We start from the raw sequence: 23,584 nt of genomic DNA, 5'->3' as shown, positions 1-23,584 counted from the left end.
CTGCATGCTCAATATGCACCTTTGCTTCATTAAGTATATGCAGATTCACGAATGTGCAAATTAGTCCCCGCCTCCATTCAATCGTGTGGGCAGTGCGTGCTCGTGTTGCAGAAGCAGAGCTGAAACAGCAGCGACAGTCTTTGCGCCATCCTTACATATCCATGGCTGAATCTATGGCTGAAATCTGTTAACGTGATTGGTTACAGGGTTATGACTTCATAAACTGAGGCAGTTTCAAACTGCATTTTTTAAAACTGTCTTTGGTAAACTGCAGTTTTATGGAGAAAATACTCCACAATGGTTTCAAATTATGAATTTGCACATGGTCTATCTTAAAGCATATTAAAAACACCACATAGACATATAAACCAAATTAAAAACTTGATTTTCACCACAGGGGGACTTAATTAATTAATATAAATGAATTCAAGCCATGTGTAAATTATATAAGATAACATTCACAGTAGAAAAGAGCAATCTAGATCATTGGCCTGTTATGTAAGTTGTGGAGTCTCATTCTTTCATTGACACATGCTGTGTTTTGTGCTTGAAAACTTTACTAATAATAGATGAATCCTTAGCATTTGTCACATAAATAAAAGTAAAGCAACTCCTCATTTCCCTGTTCAAGCGTATGCTGTTTATAATGACATGGTCTTAAACTAATCAAAGATACTTATTTAAAAAGGTCAGCGTGCTCTGCTTCAATTGTGAGCAAGCTACATTCGGCATGCGCTCTTATTTCAGTTTCGCCTCATAAACATGTCATCCGCTCGTGATGGGACTGTCTGAATCATGTCAGGACGTTGGGACTTAAAAACGCTGTTAAATGTCAGATGGTAAATCGCAAACATTTACTCAAGGATATAAATGACCTGTGGGCAGAAATATGGACAGTTGATGATGATAATTGCAACGCTAATGCTTTGTATTGATGGATAAGGGCTGGTGTGAGTTTAGTTTGATCAATCGCTCAATTTATAAATAGATGAACTTTTGGAGTTACTCTATTTAGCCATGTATCTAAATGGTAGTCATGCCAACAGAGGATATTTAAATGACTCCAGGGAGCCATCTGATCAGCATTCATGACTGAGAAATTGATTTAATACAGAGCAATGGCAACAGAACATGGCCACCATTCTGCACCCCTGCTAGTTGGAGAACGGGGCTGTGTCATAAGAAATTAGCCCAGAAATGACTATTACTTTGAAAAGATCCATGCTTTAATCAGTTTTCAAATCGTTCCCCTGTGGGAGACCAGTGTGTAAGATTTTAATATCATAACCCTTTCTCTCACCTGAGTATAATTGATGACAGAATTTTCATTTTTGGGAGAACTATCCCAAGTCATTTGCCCCAGATTCATTTGTGTGCTCATATTCATAACATTATTAGTGGACATATTCCACTAAGGTTAAAGCCGGAAAAATGTTATACTTTTGTCAAGTTAAACTCTGTATCTATTGTTTAATCATTAGAAACACTCAAAGTTTTTTGTACAAGATAGCTTGAAGTTTGTTTTACCTTTGTTTGTTTTAAATGAATGCTACTTTTTGATATTTTGCTATACAATGCAAAGACATGTTTTAAGAAAGGCCTAAACAGGTTTTTAGGTTTTAAATGGTCAAAATACTTGTGGGTGCATTTGTATTTGAAGTCTTAATTCATTTGTGAACTGACAGTACTTTTAGTAAAAAACAGATCTTTAGCTCAGGTCATTTTGTGATCAATCTACAATTGAAGTCACCTTAAACAGTCAAAGCAATGGCTACAAAAGAAAAAGCGCTTTCTCAGAGATCAGTCTCCCATGACCTCAGTTTGCCTCATCTCTGTTAATGATATTTCATCAAACGACCTTTGAGTTTCATAACGTTTGTATTCCAGCTTCAACACAGCCATTGAATGAATGCATTATTACCAGCAGGATACTGGCGTCGTGGCACTGAGATTTGTTTGATATTTGAATAATAGCCTGGCAGCGTCTGCCTCAGTAATGTGTAATAGTGGGTGCTTTCAGCTGGTGCTGAATAGTCAAATCATCTTCGCCCACTTCCCTGATAAGACATTTGGCTTGCTTAAAACTATCACTGTTGACACTTTTCAACCGAAATTCGGTACTCGCATAACATACGAGCACCATGGGCTTATCATCATTCGGCAATTAGCTTTTTGATGTGTTGTGTTTTCTACTTTTTTTGCATGCTATTGAATGATACTTTTTTATTGGGTGTGTGATCTGTTGTATTCCTACTTCATCTAGTTTTAAGGGCCTTGAATAACCTACAGGTTCAAATCCAATGAAAATCTAATCTTAAGAAAGGTTGTACTGTATCTGTTAGACACAAAGAAAATTCAAAATGTTTACATAAATTGAAAGGTTCGGATATGTCTTTGGCCTCATATTGTCTCTATATCTGGTTGCCCAGGTAGAATAAGAGTTCTAGGTCATAAAAAAATAATTATTTTGCAATAAAGAATAGAGTAATAATTTATTTTTCTTAAATGGGACATATACAGTATATAACAGGATTAAGTGGGAATTCACTACACAGCCCAATTCCATATATGCTAAATTACTCAAATATATGATAAAATATGCATATGCTATATTCTAGTCATTGTTATTCTTTTCACCACATACGTATATGCTTCCTTTCTATGCAAATGAGTCTTATTATACATTGCACCTTATTTACAAAAGTGTGCACTATTTGCCTGCCGTAACTGATGGCGCACTTTTACTATTCGTAGAAAGCAGTCGGTAAACACTATTTATTTAAAATATATGTCTACGTTTATTGACTTTGGCAGCAGTAATTCATCAAATGATCAAGTGCATGTTTAGCATTTTTAAGAAGCAGATTCGGGTTCCTGGATCGCATTGCTTGAAGAGATGATGTATGGTCACAGAAAGTATGCCAGCGTGTTGCCACATTTTTCTGCATCCTACACAACCTCGCACTCATGAGTGGTCTACGAGATGGGGAATTGCACAGTTGTGTTCAACATTAGCAGATTTGTCTAACTCCTTTAGTGAATCGGGGCTAAAAGATTTCCGACAGCACGTCCAAATACGCATTGCTATTAGCGGGTACAATTCATTTTGATTCCCCCCGTGTCTCTTTAGCGCAAATTCATGCAGAGCAAGAGGTCAGAACACAACCCACATATTCAGTTGTGGTGTCTTTTGTTCTTGCTTGAACACACTCCCTTATGAAAATGAACCATGGTTCATTTTCGTTAGGCCTATTACACTAGTCATGCACTACACCTGCTCAATACAAACTATTAAACCAAGCTGGTTGGCTATGCTGGTTGATTTATTTATTTGCACCAAAAAAAAGCTATGAAATAAACAAAAACATGGTTACATGACCCCAACTTGGTCATTGCTCTTCAGTCTCTCTTGTTCATTTCTCGCCTGTCAATCAGTCCCTTGACCTGTTAGATTTTTTCTCTGACAGCACAAAAAAAAATGTAAGTTATTCATCACAACAAAAGAGCACTTGTGGATAAAATGATGCTGCGCTCATGTCCGACATAAAAGCAGCTGTCTTTCGCGAGCCCCCAACTTGTGATGCGTAATTAGCTTGTCTTGTCTATCTGTTAATTCTCTCTTTCTACTCTAATGAATATATTCATAACATTGAATGCATAATGTGCGTAATCAATATTGGAGGGGACGAAGTGGAGGCTATTATTACAAGTGAATGGTAGCAGGTTGCTAAGGAACAGAACACATGGAGTGGCAGTAAGAATGAAGTGTGCATTGCATTGAAGTGATCACTTGCCTACTTTCATCATTTTGTATTTATTGTTTGAACAGTGTGAAATTGGTTTAGTTGCAGTTGGTGTATTTCACGCGGTGCATGAAAAAGCCTGTTGTTGAATTGAATTGTGTTGATCAGCCCCCACATTATTTGTTTTGAGGAAGTCTGAAGTCTGTGGTTTCCACAACGACCATCGCTGTGTTACCAACCACTGCTTTGTGATATCCACAAATCAATTCTGCTAGCATGGCAAAAATGTCTTCAGACATTGAATGCATTTCGCATTGGTCACAACCAACTTTAAATACGCTTTGGTTGCTATAGGAGCAGTCATAACTGTTGGCAAACATGGAGTCGTGGTCTAAATGATATGTTTCACTTTCAATAAACAGAGTTTAGAGTCTATCATCAGTAAATGTATACAGATTCTCGAAACCATATAATAATCCCCCCTAAACAGTAAACAGTATTTGGATGACCATAACGTTCACTTGCACATATTACTTTTGGGACATTACCCATTTAAATGAACAGTTTGCCCAAAAGTAAAAAAATTCTGTCATTACCCTCATATTTCATTCAAAGCTTGTATATGACTTAATATATTTTCAAGATATTTTGAGAAATGTCTTAGTTGTTTTGTGTCAATGTTGTTTGGTTACCAATGTTCTTCAAAATAAATGATCATTTTTTTGCCTTCTGCATAAGAAAGAAAGTCACACAAGTTTTAACTGACATGACGGCAAGAAAATAATGAAAGTCTTTTAATTTAAGGGTGAACTATCCCTGTAAGTCACATCTGTGCTGTGAATTTCTTGGATTTGCCTATTACTACTGAATATCGTGGCTTATTTGTTGGTTTATTAGACACTTGATTTTATCAAAATCTGGTTAATTCATTAATAATGGTTTGTAAAATAATGGTTGGTCATCTGTTGGTTTTATTCTCATAGGAAAATAATGATGGCAATGGTGTATATGAACTGATGGGCAGAGCAGGTATGTCTATAGAGATGTAATGAATTTACTGTAAAGACACATTTGGAAGTTATGAAGACTAATTCATCCTTGATCTTGTGTACTTCAACTCTACACAGAGAATCTTCAGATGGATGATGCTGATGAGCAATGCCAAAACTATGATGAAGATCCAGAAAATATCTATTCTCCTCTGGGTAGAGATGAAGAAGAGTATGACACCATTCTCACATCCAGCGGTTCCTTAGTAATGGCAAACCGACCCCCTGCGCCAACTCCTCGACCCGATTGTCTGTCCACCCCAGAGGATAAGACTCCATTCATCGCACAAGGTTTGACTTTTCAGTTGGATTACCCCCGGATGGTAGCAAAAGAAGATATTTTGAAGAATTTAGGAAAGCAAACATTTCTGGGGAGCTTTTGACTACCATCGGAATTCTTTAAAATATCTTTTGTGTTCAACAGAACAAAGAAATTTATAAAGCAATTTTTCCTACTATGGTAGTCAGTGGCCAAGAACTGTTTGGTTACAAGCATTACTCCAAATAGCTTTCTCTTTGTTCATCAGAACCAAGAAATTGATACAGATTTGGAAAACCTTGAGGGTGAAAACAGTAAACGATGACAAAAAAATTTTCTTGGGGTGAACGGTCCCTTAAACAAACAGTGAGAGAGTCGCGACAACGGAAGTTCACATTTTTCTAGCGTCACGTGATTCATGGAGTCTTCAGATCGTTCCAGGAAGTTATGTTTTGACTTACGTCTTTAAATGTGTTAAAGGTTTACCTCAATTGGTCTGCGTTGCTAGTAACTTCCGGTACTATTGAGAGGCTCCAAACTGTTCCATTGGAGTCTAAGGCGTTGACGTGACTCTCTTTCTTAATGGTTCTGTGCCGTGCCAGTAAGAAACATTATCTTAAAATTATCCCATGTATGTTTTGGGAAGAAGGTAATCCCAGAATGCATTGCAAGCAGTATAAAGATATCAAACAAAGACAATTTATTCAACAGTAAAACTAGTGGGACAAAATTGTTTAATCTCTAAGATTTAATGTGGGACTATATCATTTCTTTAATAAAAGCCACAGAGCTGACAGTCCGCTCATTACAATAGATGGAGTTGCTACACTGGCCCAGTTCAGTCAGTCCTTTGTTCCTATAAATTCTTTAATAGACTTGGGCAAAAGCGACCCAAATTTGGACCGTTCATCATAGCCAGCAAGATCTTAAATGTTCAATTTCAGTTGCATTAATAATTTAATAAGATAAAGGTACTAAGTGACTTTTTGAGTATTGTTCGAGCTTCATAAATCATTTATACGATTCTGAAGCTGTATTCATAAAGCATTAGAACAGCAGCGCGATCACACTCTCTTTGGATCTCATGTCAGAGCAGCGTCCAAGAATCTCCATCGTCTCAGGCCCCGATTTCTTCTTCTTTTATAGCCAGACAGCAACAAATGCTTTAATTTGTTTAACAAGCCAGTGTGAGCCCTGTGTGCACTTATACTGCATTAAGGTAAATAAGTTGTCACTTATAATGTCAATCTCACCACCTACTTCATTGCTATTTATATTTTCCAACCATTTCTAAATCACCTTTGACCAGCGCATATAGAGGAACAATAGCTTAGCAACTAAAAGTTACAACACATCAAGCTATTACAGACACACACAGCCATCTCTCAAGGTAATTGTCCCAGTTTTTCAGCGCCATGCTGCGTTTTATAGAAAAGTTATATATTTGAACCAAGAGTCTTATGTGTCTGACTGTGGGTGAGCCAGCTTATGTGTCATTTGGACGACATTACTGTCAGGCAAAGCAATGAGATATATTTACAGCACTATCACAGGCTATTTTGCATAAAACAGATGGTAATTAGCTAGTGTTTCTGTGGCCGAATCGTAATAGCTTCATATTTTACATTTTAATACAGAGTACATAAAAACATATGCACTGCAACGGTTTACGTTCAGCAAATCTCTCTGTCTCTCTCTCTTTCAATCCCAAAACACATTTACCCCTTGCTTTACCCACATCTGTATCTTTCTTTTTCCGTGACTTTTCTGTGACTTTGACTTTTCAGTCAAATGCATGCATATTGGCAGGGGCGTGTTTACCATTTTGGGGGCCCTAAGCAAAGTCAAGACCCCCACACATTGCCTAACATTTTTGTTTGAATTGCACAGCAGTAAGGTGTACATGGAATTAAGTGAAGTGAAAGTGACCTATTAGTCAGATATGGTGACCCATACCCGAAATGTGACCTCTGCATTTAACCCATCCAGAGAGTAGTGAACACACGCACAGCAAGTGGTGAACACACATACACCCGGAGCAGTGGGCAGCTATCACTGCAGCGCCCTGGGAGCAAGTAGGGGTAAGGTGCCTTGCTCAAGGGCACCTCAGTCGTTACCTGCCGGCCCTGAGAATCGAACCGGCAACCTTCTGGTCACGAGTCCGACTCTCTAACCGACTTTTTTTTTAAGTGAGGTTAATGAGACATACAGTATATACATAAAATATAAACTGGATTTATTTTATGCTGAATCACATAACAGCACAAAATTCTCTACAGTTTGTTATAAGAATAAACCATCTTGGTTTTGGGATGAAAAAGTGTCCTTTGTTTTATTCAGAATAATACAGAATGCTTTTAGCTACAGTATAAGAAAGTAAAAGGTGCAAGATTCTTCTTTTCATGCTTCTTTTCATAGCATTGTTTTGCTATGTTCGTAAAATTAGTATTAGATTTATTTTCTTTTGCTTTCTTTCGTTTTTGAGCACCGCTTTGATACGTGCCCTTCATTGCGTATATCTGAGTGTCTAAGGCCCTGTCCCAAATGGCGCACTCCGGTCTTGTGGACCTCCTCTGTGTCCACACACTTGGTGACGTCAGGAAGTGCAGACCTATAGGGCACTAGGCACGAGTCCACAAGGGTACATGGGAGTGCATTTTGGGACAGACTTGAGGTCATCACACCGGAAAGAGCAAGCGGTGCTTTCTAATCTCTCTCGCGGTACTTTGTTGTCATTCGCTGATCAGTCTGCGCAGCGCCGCGTGAAGTCGACCACACTTGTTGTCCCATTGTTGTTATTTGGGACAGGAGCTGCCGGTTTTTATTGTTCTGTAGTTCATATGTTGATATGCCACCCGAGCATTATACAATAGATACTTACAGTATGTTTGTAATGCATTCATTTGTCATGACGTAAATGCAACTGCTTATGTATATGTATTTATTTGTATACACTATTCTTCTGTATACACTTCTTAATATGCGTATATGTTGTTATTTAATATTTCTCTATAATACAGAAGCTGTGTTGTTTATGTCAAGAACACTGGGGGAAAGAACCCAATCGCAGGCAGGCGGGGATGAAGGGGTTAACAGATAAGTTTATTTTACAAAATAATAACAGAACACAAAACAAAAACCCACGATGGGGGCAAAACACAGGAACAAGAAAATCACACAAGTAACAGGGACGTAAACTGACTAAACACTAGACTCACATAAACTTAGACAAGGATTAAACTAAACTAACACTTACTACAAAGGACGAAACAGGAACAGGTGACACAGCTGGACATGACACGAGTACATACACACGCAATGACCGACACAGGACAATGAAACATGAGGGTATTATATAGGGAAGACAGACAAAGGATAATGACACGGGGCAGGTGTGGGTAATTAAACACTCAGGGAAAGATAACGAGGAAACGAGATGGCGGGAACAGAGACGAGACACTGGAGAGAACGTATATTATTGTCAAAAGGACAATAATATGTTTCTCTCCACACATAACCAAAGGCTTTGTCATGACTCTGCTACAGGACCAAGAAAAACATGACTAAATGAAGCAGAGCCATGACAGTTTAGCTTTACAGAGCCCAGAGACAACTAGATATAGATCTACAACAAAACATGGCTTATTACCTTAAGTAAGAAAATGCACTGCATTAAAAGTTTTTATTCTTGAATAGCTGGCTTAATAGAAAATAAATAAGCAATAATATGAATAAGTAATTAATTAATAAATTAATTTCGAATTTTATCAAAACATACATTTAAAAATGTATCCGTCATGTTTACGTATGTCTGACATCCACGACACTCCTCCCATCCGTTCTGTGATTGGGCGTTCGCAAGGATTCTTGGGTAGGGGACTTCAGTGGAGTCTGCATCAATGCGGGCTTCGCTGAAGACCGCATCGAGGGCACAAAGGAGGCACTCGCGAGCAGACTTCTGAGCGCTAAAAAGACAAATCGGACACTCTACGGACTCGTAGACTTGGCGAGAACGCGCAATTTAAGTCCACGAGACGGCAAGTGCGGCATTTGCGACAGGGCCTAAATCAAGCGTCAAATGATTTTACCGCTTGTAGCCACTGGGGGCCCCCAAGCTTGTGGGGCCCTACGCATTTGCGTGGTTTGCGTGGTGGTTAACAACGCTACTGCATATTGGTTCCCGATTTACAAAAATATCTGTGTGCTTGTTTGAGATCTCCAGCATTTAGAAGATGTTTTTTATTTACATACAGTAATCAACATCTGTTGGAACACGAAATAAGGATAAATTGAAAATAGGTAAAGTATTGAGAAAGCTTTTGGTTAAAAAGAAATGATGCATTAAAGGTCCATTGTATGAAATTTAGCGGCATCTACCGGTGAGGTTACAAATTGCAACCAACTGCTCACTCCACCCCTTCCTTTCAAAGCACTACTGTGGCTGACACAGAACAAAGATGTCGTCACGTTATTGCTTCTTTGCCGAAGGAGATAACGTATTTACGAGACGTGCTGTGTAGAGCATTTTGTCCATTTAGGGCCACTGTAGAAACAACATGGCGAATTCCATGCAAGGGGACGCGCAGTGTATGTAGAGAGAAATAGCTCATTATAAGGTAATAAAAACATAACGCTTCATTGTGTAAAGTGTTTATACACCTCTGAAGAAATAATTTTGTCTATTATGTTGCATTTGTGCCAATAGATCCTCCAAAATTTACACACCAGACCTTTAAGAGTCAAAGAATGTGATTATGTAACACTTTGACCAATAGGGGTAGTTTTCTGCAAGATTTAAAGAGAATTTTTTAAATCCAATCTTAAAGAGATTTATAGAGAATTTTTGCATATTTTATTTACTTTAAATGGCCATATACATTGCACACATATTTTAACTGCAGAACACATGATATGATGTGCACAATGCAAGTTCAACAACTCAAGGCATATCATTTAATTTAAAACTCATTTACATTTGTCACGAGTGCTTGAAACCAAGTATATTTACTCATTTACCGCATTTGCAGGGTGTTGAAGGGGCCCGCAGGTCTTTAGGGACAGTTCAGGGCCCGCTACTGATTTGGTGTCTGATTTCTTCTCCTGTTGTGTGGTGTGCGGCGGTTCCGTGGTGAGCAGGATGAGTGGGTGTGGGTGGGTGTGTTGGGTTTAGAGGGGGTTGGGAAGAAGTACCGCTACAGTAAGTGAGTCTCTTTGCTGGAAACACTGTGTGTCATAATGAGTCTTCACATGCCTCTCCTTTCCAAATCTAATGGAAACAAAAATAGATCTTATTATAAACAAAATAAATAGCATTATGTGTTATTATGTGTCTTATATATATATGTGGATTCTTTTTATTTCAACAAATCTATCTTGCCTTATCACAGTGTATGCACATATCGGATACGGATAGACACACAAACGCAAGTTGGGCCACTATGACAGCATCTGCAACCAATCAGAGCAGCTCAAGGGTCCAAGCAGCGCCAGCATTGCTCATTACACGTGTTTTCCATCTCTCCTATTCCACAACATGAAAATACAAAGAGAGAATGGGAGCGAAAGCAATGTTTTTCCATCTATTTCTACAGAGGGTCTTTCGCCTACGCGCTGATCAGATTTCTACGCCTACTCGGGAGGTTAAGAGCCTTCAGGGGAGGGGCCAGCGTATGCTGTGCTTCTGGACTCAAACTCCTGCAACTTCACACGTGTAACCAAACTGGTGATAACAGATCATGAAAGCCAGCGAGACTGATTTTCACAAGGGAATGTTAAAGAGGATTTCCCAACTGTGCAGGGCTGATACATACTTAAGATTCCCTATTATTATTCCAGACACTTTTCAATCGTTATTATCAAAATTAAGGCTAGGAGGTTTTGTGACTGGTAAGCTGAATGTTATATGGAGTGTCACCCATTATTGGTCGCCGATTACAAAAAGATTATAATTATATCCGTTTCTTTAGAGAGAGGGGTGTGTGTTGAGGTTGTTCAGTCTGAGCTCATTCAGTGTTGTTTTAATTCATGCCTCCACCTGGTGGACTTTCCAGGACACTGCAGGCAATTTTCACTTGTATGGATTGTTGACTGTTACTAGAACTACTGTGCTGTATAATCCTGGCGTGCTGTTTTTATGTGATTAAACAGTTTTCCAGAAGAGAAAGTCACAAGATGAAACGCTATACTCTCTTCCACCAAGACAAGGTGAGTGTCTGTCTGTATCTAAAACAACAAGAGAAGTGATCAAGTGAATTTAAAAGAATAAAGTATAGGTTTTTTAAATGTCATTTCTGGATTTTCTGTATGCCTTTAATTTTCTTATATTTTCCTACATTGTGTTCTTCTTGGTGACAGCAAAGGCGAGAGACAGCATCTCATCCACGTATGACACCTTTGTGCCCACTCAGCCGCCAGGACTGGACGAGCTGATCAAACTTCAGGAGCAGGTGAAGACAGGCGCTCTCAGTATAGATGATGCTCTTGATCAATTCAATGACTGGCAGAGGCTTCAGAGAGGAATGGACAGCATCCAACAGGTGATTAAAGCACAACCATTGCTGTTGCATGTGTGTTTTAGTAACGCATGAGCCCATATTGTAGCTGCCCTCCATCCACACCCTACACACCTAGTCTCACACGCGCATTAATCGGAACTCATTATTTTTCCATTATCCTGCTTTCTGACAATTCCTGTTGCTTTACGGTTTCATTTTGTGTGCTTACACTTTTATATAACCTCCATTTTCTATGCGGAAACGCACAAAAGCACAGGAGAACTGGGGATAAATCCAAAAGACATTTTTGTGCACATCAAGAGTGCTGTGGGAAATGTGACGCTACTTATAGGGTCATTTTAGATAAAAGCAAGCAAACGAAAACCTTCCACAGAGGGTGAATCCTGTTTACATGTGGTGGTCACTTGAAGGAAGCAATTCTTCTTTCTGTGATCATGTGATTCTGGATGGCTCATCTTTACAATTTTTTTTCAAAACTTTGTAGAAATTACACTAGGCCTAATTGCTCAGGGACTGTCGGTGTAAATTACATTTACATTTTTGTGAAAATTTGGTGATTCATTCATATTTGCATATTTTCATGTTTGTTTAGTTTTATAAAATGGCACATGCCGAGACTATGACAATGGACAGTGAAAATATATGTAAGACCTTTGTTTGTGCTTTATATGTAATCTGCCAATACTAAACTAAACTAACCCTACATCTAAAATACAGAAGTGTCCCTAATAGCCAATTGCCAATGTTATAAAAAATAATATTCAGACATTATGAAAAAATGGCATATTGTAAACAGCTGAACAATTTCTTTTCCACAGGAGAAAATCCAGCAGATGAGGGCCAGTATCATTAACAACAGAGAGCCCAATGAAAGTGTCTACGGTACGTTTCATTCAACTGCTCCTTAAACATACATGAATTGAATCATTCCTTAACACGTGTATGATAAGACTTTAGACCCCCAGAAATGGCTGTTTGATGTAGTTATTTAAAGTTCTGATGGTTTATGCATCAAAAGTCTTTTACTCTGAAGAAACACCGTTCCGCTTGTATTGTTTATTGTGCACCATAATGAATCCAGCAGAGGGCTGGTTTGATAAGAAAAACATCTAGTAAATCAGCGTGATAGATTCCCCAATGCAAATATGCATAGAGAATATGAAAGAGATAAGAAAAGTGACCTTCGGTGGGCAAGACAAAAGTTCAGACTCAGGCTGATGTACAAATATCCATGAGCTAACTGGATTTTTTCTTCTATATCAGATCAAATCAGCATCGTTCATCACTCAAGTAAGTGCCCTGCAATAAGAGCAATGAACCTTCAGCTGTCTGCTTCATATCTGTGAAAATGTGGGTTTTGTGTCTCAGGGGAAGTGTTAGCGAGAAGGATGGTTTATACACAAGGGCATTAGTCTTTTTGTTATATCTGTTCGTAGCATTATATTTACGGTAGTAGTCAAAGAGAATATATAGTCGAATTACATTTATTCATTTGGCAGACGCTTTCATCCAAAGTGACTTACAAATAGGAGAGCATTTAACATTTTGTCAGCATGTTATATCAAATGAGAATATATTGTTTATTGTAGAACTTAAAAAGTGTACTCTTAAGAAAAATGGCTCTAAATAGTACCAAAAAAGGTTCTTCGTTTTGTAACAACAGCAGATTTTTTTGGTGCTATGTAGAACCCTTTTTATAAGGTTCCATTAAGAACCCTACCCTGGAAAGTGCTATATAGAACCTCAGTGATGCTATAAAGAACCCTATTATTATCAGAAGACAGGAGGGGTTTAATTTAGTCATTTTTATGAATGAATGTATTTATATTTATTCATTATCATTGTATTTTTTTTCTGTTAGATATTTTATCTACTTTTCTTTTTCTAGCATTTTTAGATGTTTAACAGTTTTAAAACAAGAAATGTAAATGTCATGTATTACTACTGACAAATAAGTTACCTGATGACAGCAGGTTCGGTTGTTATTGATTGGTGCTAAATAGAGAGACTGTAATCTGAATTCATTTGAACCAACATAAATTGTGCTTGTCAAAAAGTATATCTTTGATTGTTTACAGTGTTGAAGCAAAATGAAAGGTCTCGTTATAACGATGATTTTATTGTGTATTAAGGACACTTTTCCTCATCTTCACACAACACATGTCAAATAAGACTTAACAAGAACCTGTCGTTCGTTCTTGCTGTGAACGGATTTGAAATGATCCAGCGCTGTCTCAAGTAATCCACAGATCATTTACGTTTCCTGAACTCCTCCGTGGTTAGTTTAGTTTTAAAGGTCTCATTTATCAAATCGTTCGTCATCGGGCTCAAGAAATCTGTCGCAGCAAACAGCGACCCGTAGTAATGCGCTCACGTTGTGTGTGTTGTGTGTGTAAACTTGTCAATGACGACGTGGATTGTGCTCGCATTCTACTCGTCTTTCCACAAGAAATAACAACTAGAAGAAATTTTACAGGTCATACATGCGCGAGTACTTGTAAATGATGCTCGCGCTGTCTCGAAAACTGACATTAAGTCGCAGTCAGGAGCCCTGTAACATCATGTATTTTTTGCTGTGTTGAGTGGCAGATACATCCATTGTTTTTGTGTGTGATTATGATGTTGAGTTTCTGGCTAAATAGAAGTAGGATCTGGCAGTGTGTTGTATCATGGGGCTCAAATCTGCAGGCCATGATCACAGATTCCCACCACTGTCCGCTTAGGGCTGTGGTCATCATCATTGAGAATTAGGCCAAACCAGAGATGTGTCTGTCAGTCAGGTGTTTTCAGGAGCCTGAAGATGAGACATAGAGACAAAACAAACTGATTTTAGTGTAGATGCCACTCACATATGTAAAAAATTATGACCTGACAGAAGTTTGGTTGAGCTGACTCCGGCCGTATAAACATGTTTATGCAGATAATAAAGAGAATGTTTGGCTAAAGATTCATTTTTAACTTTCGTTGACTTTCGTTGACTCTAAACCATTAAGCCAAAGTCAGACCTGCAGCTGCCCAACTGTGAGTTTGGCTTATGATTCACCTAAAACATAGACAAGTACATGTGCTATGAGAACACACATAACTTCTATTTCCAAAATGATTTAACAGTACATTTTTAGGGTATCAACGTTAAAAGAAACACGAGTAAATAACCTTTTTGAAACACCAAGACACAGTTGTCAAACTTCTTAGCTGATGAAGGCTTATAAGCACTGTGAGAAATACCCGTCTCTTCCAAGTTCACTCCCAACACAAGCTCACAACTCTGAAATATTCATAAATAAACCTAAATACATGTTGTTCCACATTCTAAGATAATGTGTATGAAAATATTTTAGAAAAACGATTATAGGAGTTATTTCTGAACCAATTGAAGTAATAATGATTGTCAAGTCAAGTCAATAATTCATAATAGTCATAATTGTTCATTTAGATTCTTATCAATTATATAACCATAAAATATCTGATTAATATCCATAAAATATATGATTAAAACAGTCTGAAGCATACCTGTGTGGTGTGTCAGTCTGCAGGCACCTCAGCATGTGTGAAATCAAGACATTGATGATGCAGGACAAACAACCAATCAGGAGGCAGCTTCTAAATAACTGATTTAAACTGAAACGGCGGGAATAAAAAACCGTTTCCCAATTCAAAGAATAACCATTCCAGTTCTTCAGAAGTCATGGTTCTAAATAGAACCTTTAGCATCATTAAAGAACCATATTTTTGGTTCGCTTTTAAACCTTTTTTGATTGTTAATGGAGCTCTTATTTTGAAGAGTATGTACAGGTAAACTGTGTTTAATCTGGTTTTATTAATATTGTAAGGACTGAGCTCTACTGTTTCATGTGTTTATTCAGCCCCGTCTACAGATGAGTATAGAAGAGCAAGCCAGCAAATGGAGAGCGATTTCTACAGCAAACCTCTTAAAGGCCAGAATGTATGTTTCTGAATTCTGATAATATATTAGTTAGTTTAAATTTAACCCATTTCCCAAACATACACTAATACGTTGACTAAGCGTATGGATTTACTTATTCAGTATTTGTCATTTGATATTATGTCATCTGCTCTTTTTTACAGTCACATATCTTCAAGAAGACAGACAAACGGTGAAAGTACAGCAGGTAGAAATCAATGATAATGAAAAGGATTAATCGTTGCAACTTTCATTAGTCTGAAGGTTTACATGCAGTCTAATGTTTTGCAACATGCATTTGAATGTTAATGTTTTTTAGAATAAATGAAAAGGATTTACCTTTAATAATTTAATATTACTCTAAGTTCAGTCATCCTTATTAAAGAGTGAACTCGCAACAAAATAATCAAAGTAGAAATCTAATCATGTTAATCATAAAGTGAGTTAATATCCTGTCAGTAAGTCAGTCAGTGCAATAACTTATTTGACATTTGCAGGTTTATTTCATTGTCAGGGTTATTTATCTCTATTCTTGTTTTTTATTCATTACTGAGATCATGGCATATTTACATTAATTTAAAATCTTAAGATTGTAGAGCTTGTATTTGTTTATAGAAAGATTATTTTGGATCTTGTACCGCTGCTTTTCAACTGGTGTTGTACTTTAACAGATGTAATAGACAGATTTTTATTTCTAATATTCACTTAAACGTTTTGTCAGATTAATTTATCTTAATTGAAGTTCAATAAAGAAAACATGTCAACATTTAAAATAATTTATTGGATGCCAAATGAAAGTACTTTCACATATATTTTTTAATCTTTTTTTTGTAATACTTATTTAAAAACAAATGTATTATCAGAAATCAACAGAGAATGAACCAAACAACCTTATATTACAAACCTTATGAGTTGGAAAAAATTTAACAAAGATTTTTAATTTAAATTAATAAAGTCGATTTGGATTAGATGCCTGTCAAATTACTAAATGTGAAATGTAAATATAGACCTGGTTTCAAAGACGAGGCTTATGCCTAGTCCCAGACTAAAATGAATGTGTGGATCTTAACTGAATATAACTTGCCCAGAAATATCTTAAAATATGTTAGTGCCATCGTTTTGTCTCAAGATGCACACCAGTAATGTATTCTTCTAAGACATTTTTGTAAAAGCAACATAAATATCTTAATTCAACTAAGGGTTAGTCCTGGCTTAAGCTAAACCGTGTCTGTGAAACCGGGCCTTAGAGTCTTATTTCATTTTCTTTCATTCATGTGTGGACTGTAGAAAAATGCTCACAAGGGGGTGCTGTTTCACTTAACATGGCAACCTAGGTTTCTGGATTCTCAGATCTAGCATCTTGTACTGGCGGGCATTTTGATAGTCAAAAACAAAGCCATTGCACATCTCATTTTCCCAGCAGACCTCTCTGTACCATACGGATCATAGATTGTAAGTAAGGGCACAAACAAGCGTCTGGGAGAAAGCAGCATCTTCACAGAGCAGCGAGGTCTTCTCACATGTTGTGGCGGCGTCAGGGGACGTGGATCTTATGCGGCTCTCCGATTGGAGGCGAAACCCCGGGAGCGGCGCTGGTAACCCGCTCTGCCTGCCAACCCTAGCAGCTGGACACATTTGCATTATCAATCATGCTCTTTGTGAATAATATGTATTAAAGCTTTGCCGCTCCGCAGTGCTTGCATGAGCCAGTTCTGCCTCCAGAGATGATTCGCCTCCCGCTGCCCTGGTGGCATTTGTGCCGTGTGTTTGCCTGTCACCTGCTGTTCTGGGAGAGAGATGGGCTTTCAGATCCAAGGCCTGATCAAGCTTCGACATTCCCTCTTCAACTTTCAGAGTGTTCTGTAGGATAAAAGATGCCCCGCCAGCCCGAACAAGATGTGCAGGCCTTCCATCTTGCATGTTCTGTAGTGTAAGGTCCTGGTCAGTTCTCACGCAAGAGAAAATCTGTCGCTAGCATCTAAAAGCGTTGTTGTTAGTTGCCAAAACAAATATGATTATTGATACGGCAAGCCTTTGGCCTCTTATGGAAATTCACATCATGAGTTCTCAATTTTGTCAAGCTGGAATTGAGGTGATAAACCCCACACAAAGGATTAAGTCTTCCCTGAAGTGTAGAGCTTTATCAGGGGGGTGAAGGGCGGGATTAGAATTTAGATGTACCAACAATGCACGTAATACCTCGAACCGATAGATATCCAACCCGGCTGACGTTCACACTCGATAGCAAAATCTGAACCGTGGGAAACTCGTGACTTACCTCTGCTATTTCCAATTTATTAGACATTTCATTTTGAATTTTGTGATGTAGTCATCTTTCAAGGTGATTGCTGAAAATCGAGTGATATCCCACGGTTTCATATAACAGACAAACACAGGTACATACAAACACAAAAACATATCATCTTCCCATCCCTGTTCCTGGATTTAATACCCGGAATTATACACAGCTGCTCCCCCTTTGCACCCTATCAAAAATCAGGCAATTTCACAGTCAGTGGCATTCTTTTTATCCCATAATCCCTCTGCATGTGTACAGTATATGTGACCCTCCCTAGATAAGGGCTAAGACCGCTACCAGGGAACCTCCGGTTGGGAAGAAGAGCTTTGATTTGAGGTCCTGCCTGGGAAGAACCAAGCCGTTGTGAATGGAGTCCGTGGAGTTTGTAGGAACTCACCTCCCCCCATCTGCCACCTCCACTTAGAGTAACACTGGTGTGTTTGACAGGTACATTAGGACAAAAACATTGAATAAGTCCTGTGTTAAAGCACTCACTTACTTTTACACTTAATGTTAGCATTAGCATAGCATAAAAAATAACAACATTTTCAGCATTTATAACCGCATGTACCCATTTATAAGAAAACTGTACTTTAAGTTCATTTCATTAAGTATTTCATTAAGTATACTTAAGCTCAGGTTTTATATACAATTTTTGTAAGTATACTTACTATAAGTGTACTAATATCAACACTATTTCAATACTGTTTGGGACTAAATTGGCCTACATTTTAGTTTATAAAAGTATTCTTTTAAGTGTAACTGTACAGTAGTACACAAGTAAAGTGTAACTATTACTACACAATACACAAGTACACAATTAATTAACAATTTAGCTTGTACTGCAAGTATACTATACAAATGAACTTGCATACTGATAGTTTGCTAGTACAATACTTGTACAACATTTTTTAGTTTATGAAAGTACTGTAAACTTCGAGTAAACTTTTAGTTTAATAGTTTTTATCCTGTAAGTGTACTTGTAAGTTAACCCAACATTGTACGTTACTGTTTATATATTATTTATAGGCCTATATATTATATTGTTACTATATAAACTTCCGAATTTATAAGGCAGAATGTAAAACTATGTGAAAATGCATTTAATTGTTTACAATAAAAAAGTAAACACAACTACAAGCCGACTATATATCCTTAATTATAAGTATAAGTATTTTAAGTACTTGACACAAGTAAAGGAGAAATATTCATTGACTTTTCTGTCAATGTAGGTAAAATATACCTACAGTAAGTGCAATTTTAAGTGCATTTCTGAGTAGTACAAAATGATCTTTATCAAATAGACATTAAAAAGTAGACTGAAAATATACGTAATATTTCATTTAAAAGAAGTATGCTAATAGCACACTTAAATAAAGTTCTTTTTTGTAGGGGCTATGTGTGAACGGAATATAACTATTATATAACTATAAATATGTTCTTCATTACGCAAGTGTGCCATCTTGTTGAGTTTCACACTTCCTTGTGTTGCGAAATGTGTAAGTGGACAATTAATAACCAAATGCAACCACGCACTGCGTTAATTGACCCAGCGTTTCCATAATGCATTCTCCTGCTTGCGTCAAATATGTTTCTGCACACATGTCTCCTGTGTTGTAAATTATGTTTATCTCCTGTAACTCACAAAGAGGTCTTAGTTTGGTCTCTGTGCTATCCAAATGGTGTTTTTTACACAGAAGATATAAATAAAAACAATTCAAAGTTGTTGTTATATAAGACGTTATTAAAACTTTCCGGTGTTAGGAAAGTTGCCATCTTTGTTAGTCACTTGTACTTTTGTGCCCACTTAGCCCACTTTAATAATAGTTGCAAGACTAAAAAGTGGCGGTTATCCTTTCGTACATACAGTTAGCTGTTGTGTGAACAGGACAATTTTACAGCCGTCAATCCCAAACATGGACCCTGCGAACAAAGCCATTTCTATTAAACCAGGACTGGCTTCAAATGAGCCATAAATGTTTAGTACACTTATTTAGCGCCACACACGCTCGCAGTCACCACGCAGCTCTTATTAGTGTAAATGGCACTCTTCATTAACATGTTGCAAATGGTTTGTCCTCTTAATGTTGAGTGTTTGTAGTGCTAAGGACAATGCATCTAGTGATTGGCAATCAGCACATACAAGAGCCAGGTGTCCTCTGAGTGTGTTAGCGTGCTCTGCTTCTCAACAGATGTTTAACAAGGGTTTTCCCTCAAGTACTGGCAGAAGAACGTCATGTTGCGCAAGGCACTGACCTAACTTTTCACTTGTCATTCTAATGCAGCACTTTCAATGCAGCAATTCTTTTCTCAAAACGCAGCTGTCATAATGACCAAGTTATTGAGTGTCTGAATACTTTGTTTTATAAAAGACCCACAAACAGGCTCTTAAAGCGAGCTACGAAATGACGTAGTGGGAAAATGCCTAACACCTGTGGGAAAAACGGCAAAATAAATACTGCATCAATCACACCTAAAAGAGAAGACACATTCTCAGTCCTACATAAGGCCGGTCTTAGGAAAGTGCAGGAAACAGTCCCATATAGGAGAAACAACACAAATGAGGATATTTTTTAATACGTCAGTTATATCATTGATAGCTATTGTATTAAATGAAGATCATTTTTTGTAGTGTGAAGATGGGAATTTTTGTAAGGATGTCATTTTCCATTGTAAACCCCGCACAAAAATAAGCATAGGACATTTCAAATGTACTTTATTATACTTCAACAGAGGTTAAGTTCATTTTTTAGTATACTTTGTTGTACTGGTACTAGTATACTATCAGTAGCATACTACAGTACTGGGGACAAAATTCGCCCACTTTACCCAGGTAAAAAAATAATGCTCTAAAATTCACTTTATTAATTTACACATGGAAGTGTATTATTTTCACACATTTTCACACTATTTCAAAGCTTAATTGCAATTAATCGCATCCAGAGTAAACGTTTGTATTATATGTCTGTGCACTTTCCATGTTAATTTTGTATTTATAAAGCCATGCATATGCATGTATACATTAAACAACAATATTAAATCTAAAAATGAATAAATGTTTATATATAATTTATAATCAGCTGGTATATCAATCAAAAAAGGACAAAAATGCAATGAATTTGAACTCTGTATAGAAAATGTTAAGAAACATCACCAGTTTGATGTTCAATATTAAAAGTCATTATATGAATTAATAACATTTAGAAAGTTAAGAGATATTCATTTAATCTTCAGAATCTGTATTGGCATCGGCAGATATGGATATCGGTGGAGACATTTAGTATCTGCGTACCTCTAATAAAAAGTAGACTAAAGCGATGCTTATGTTTGCTTTAAAGAAATATACTAATAGCACACACTTGAATTCAATTCAATTTTATTTATATAGCGCTTTTCACAATGTGCATTGTTCCAAAGCAGCTTTACAGGAGCAAATAAGATAAACACAGAAAGGTAAAACACAGCACAGTGCATGGTGTTTATAGACCAAGCAAGATCATTATAATAAATAATATCTAATAAATAAATGAATAAATAAATAAATGCAGTCTCCCGGTGAGCAAGCCAACACTGCACTGTTGTGGCGAGAAACCCAAACTCTTGAATAAACTACTTTTTTTCTAAGGACAGTTTTAAAAATAGAGCAAGATAACCATCATTTTAGGAGGTGGCACCCGTCTATCAGATTGACAGATATTTAAATTTACCAAAACTTTACTTCCAATTTCAGAGTAATGAAACTAGCTGCACAAAGTCTGTTGTGATTTAATCCTTCCTCCTGGCTGTTCCAGCTGGGGTTTTAATCTCTGCTTGTGCTTCCTTTTGTAAACCTGTTGCAGGCTCGGGAGAAGCGATGACTGTCCTTCTGTAAGATCCTTGAACGGGTTTTCTAAAATGTCATTAGCCCCCCAGTGGAACGCTTCAATCCTACCACCTCTCCCCGGTTCTGCTTTGCTGCCCCCTCTCCCAATCTACCCATTCCCCAAAAGGCAAACAGCATCTGGTGCAAGGGCAAAGGTACACAGGACAACGTGGCCCCTGCCGACCCCTCGCCTGTCTGATCAGGGGCCAGAAGAGACCCCCGGAGTGTGGCTGTACTCTTGCGTCTGCGCCTGAAAGCCCCTGCGCTGGAGCTTTGGGTAGATTAGCAGCGCTGGTTCCCACTGCAGAGCTTTTGTGCAGCAGCGCCCAGGCGAGGCCAAGCTGTCCGCGGCCGCAGGGATGCGCTAATTCCTCCGCAGGTCAGCGGCTCTGCATTTCCAAGCAGCTCCTAAAAGGTCATTTCCGTTGTGGAGCAGCCACGGCCATTGGTGCCTCTGTAAAGTCCCGGTGACTTCCCCAAGGTCGGCTCAGAGATTGAATCAAAGCCTGCGATGATAAACAAGCTGAAGGCTTTATCTTTGATTTATTTATTTTCAGATGGACTTTTATCTTTGAAGATGATAGTTGTATTTTTGAAAGGATGTTTTGACTGCTTGATGGGCCCTGGTAAAGGGCCGTAGTGGGTTGTGCTGTGTTGGGGGAGGGTTGATGTGGTATGTTTTTGTGATTGAACAAATACTCCAAAGCATAAAGGGTCAATGGCAGAACATATTTATCTTTCATAAATGCTTGGACCGTTTCCAGCCCTCATGGATGCTGAAGATCTTAACATAATGGATGTATTCTGAAAGTTTGCTTTGCTCGTAATATTTATACTCCGTCCGTGCACCAGACTGATGCCACGTATAATCTGCAGTGCATAAAATAACATGCCTGGAGAAGAAAATGATGCATCGTATTAATAATAAATATCTTTTAGGAGAGATGTCGTTTGATCCGTGCATTTATTAAAACAGGGCTGCAAACACATGTTCTACATCCATTTGATCATTACAGCACCTGGATGGACAGTAACAGCAAAATTACAGCATCGCAAAACGCTCTCAACAACAACACAGTGGCAAGATCGCTCCGATTTCAATAACAGACCCCCGTTCCTCAGAGAGGGTCTCACCAGAATTATCTGTGCTCCTCAGCAATGAAAGAGATTAATTGTCCCACCACATGTGCAATAATAGCTTGACTCCGTGCCCAACCAATCGAGTGTGCAATGGCAATCCACAGAGTAATTGAGGTGATTTGGCAAGCGCCGCCTCGCATACATTGTTCCATAAAGACATCATCCTATGTCGCAGGAGGACTGCCCACATATTGCCTCAGCGAGGCTTTTGCCAAGGAAGTGGTGTAAATATGAACTGGGACACTGAGTGATCAAACAAAAGTACAATGGAATGGTCTCTGTCAGCATTGTAAATCTGACCGGGCTTCTCACCAGCACAAGCAATAAACGCTGATGAATCTGTAAAATGCACTATAAGTGTTGCCTCTGGCCTAACATTAGCCTTCTGCACATGTAAAAGATAGCCATGATGTCCTTAGAAAGCTGAAAATGTGTCTGACAATACACCTGCCCACTCCTGTTTAACAAAGACAATCCATTTATAACGCACACACGTGTCTTCGCATTTATCTCATGTGATAGTGTCAATACAGTGAATGAGATGTGAACAGGAAACAATAAGAAACTTGAGACTTAGTTCTGAAAATCTGATTTTATGCCTTGGAATAAATGAAAGGAATAAAATGAGTTTTCTCTCTCCCTGAGGCTGTTTTTGATGCAGGTGAGGGGCGTCTGATTCCAATCCAGATGAATCACGTAAGACCCTCCCCCTGCCTCCTATCGTCCAGGTTTTAAACCAATCCCTGTGCTCTCCACCACTGGACAACGGCCATGTTCTTATTAAATCCTGAG

The 23,584-nt window shown here is 38.0% G+C and overlaps 1 protein-coding gene across 11 annotated transcripts in view; it reads left to right on the top strand.

Moving 5' to 3' along the window:
- LOC130555529 (B-cell scaffold protein with ankyrin repeats-like) overlaps window positions 1-23,332 on the top strand; it is a 61,784-nt gene extending 38,452 nt beyond the window's left edge. For 7 of the 11 annotated variants that reach the window (XM_057335828.1, XM_057335880.1, XM_057335898.1 and 4 more), the window contains 8 exons: window positions 4,727-4,772; window positions 4,871-5,083; window positions 11,199-11,255; window positions 11,406-11,587; window positions 12,385-12,448; window positions 12,830-12,856; window positions 15,433-15,512; window positions 15,656-16,260. In XM_057335828.1, the coding sequence (XP_057191811.1) occupies window positions 4,727-4,772; window positions 4,871-5,083; window positions 11,199-11,255; window positions 11,406-11,587; window positions 12,385-12,448; window positions 12,830-12,856; window positions 15,433-15,512; window positions 15,656-15,688 (702 nt within the window). In that variant the 3' untranslated portion in view covers window positions 15,689-16,260. Of the gene's footprint in view, window positions 1-4,726; window positions 4,773-4,870; window positions 5,084-11,198; window positions 11,256-11,405; window positions 11,588-12,384; window positions 12,449-12,829; window positions 12,857-15,432; window positions 15,513-15,655; window positions 16,262-16,911; window positions 18,031-21,629 lie in introns of those variants that run through there. The other 4 variants (XM_057335853.1, XM_057335870.1, XM_057335862.1 and 1 more) reach the window with 4 other exon arrangements.
- The last annotated feature ends 252 nt before the right edge of the window (window positions 23,333-23,584 follow it).

The sequence above is a fragment of the Triplophysa rosa genome, linkage group LG1 (genome assembly GCF_024868665.1).
Source record: "Triplophysa rosa linkage group LG1, Trosa_1v2, whole genome shotgun sequence".
In the NCBI taxonomy this organism is placed as follows: Eukaryota; Metazoa; Chordata; class Actinopteri; order Cypriniformes; family Nemacheilidae; genus Triplophysa; species Triplophysa rosa.
The sequence above is the reverse complement of the archived record's forward strand: the minus strand, read 5'-3'. Positions and strand labels throughout refer to the sequence as shown.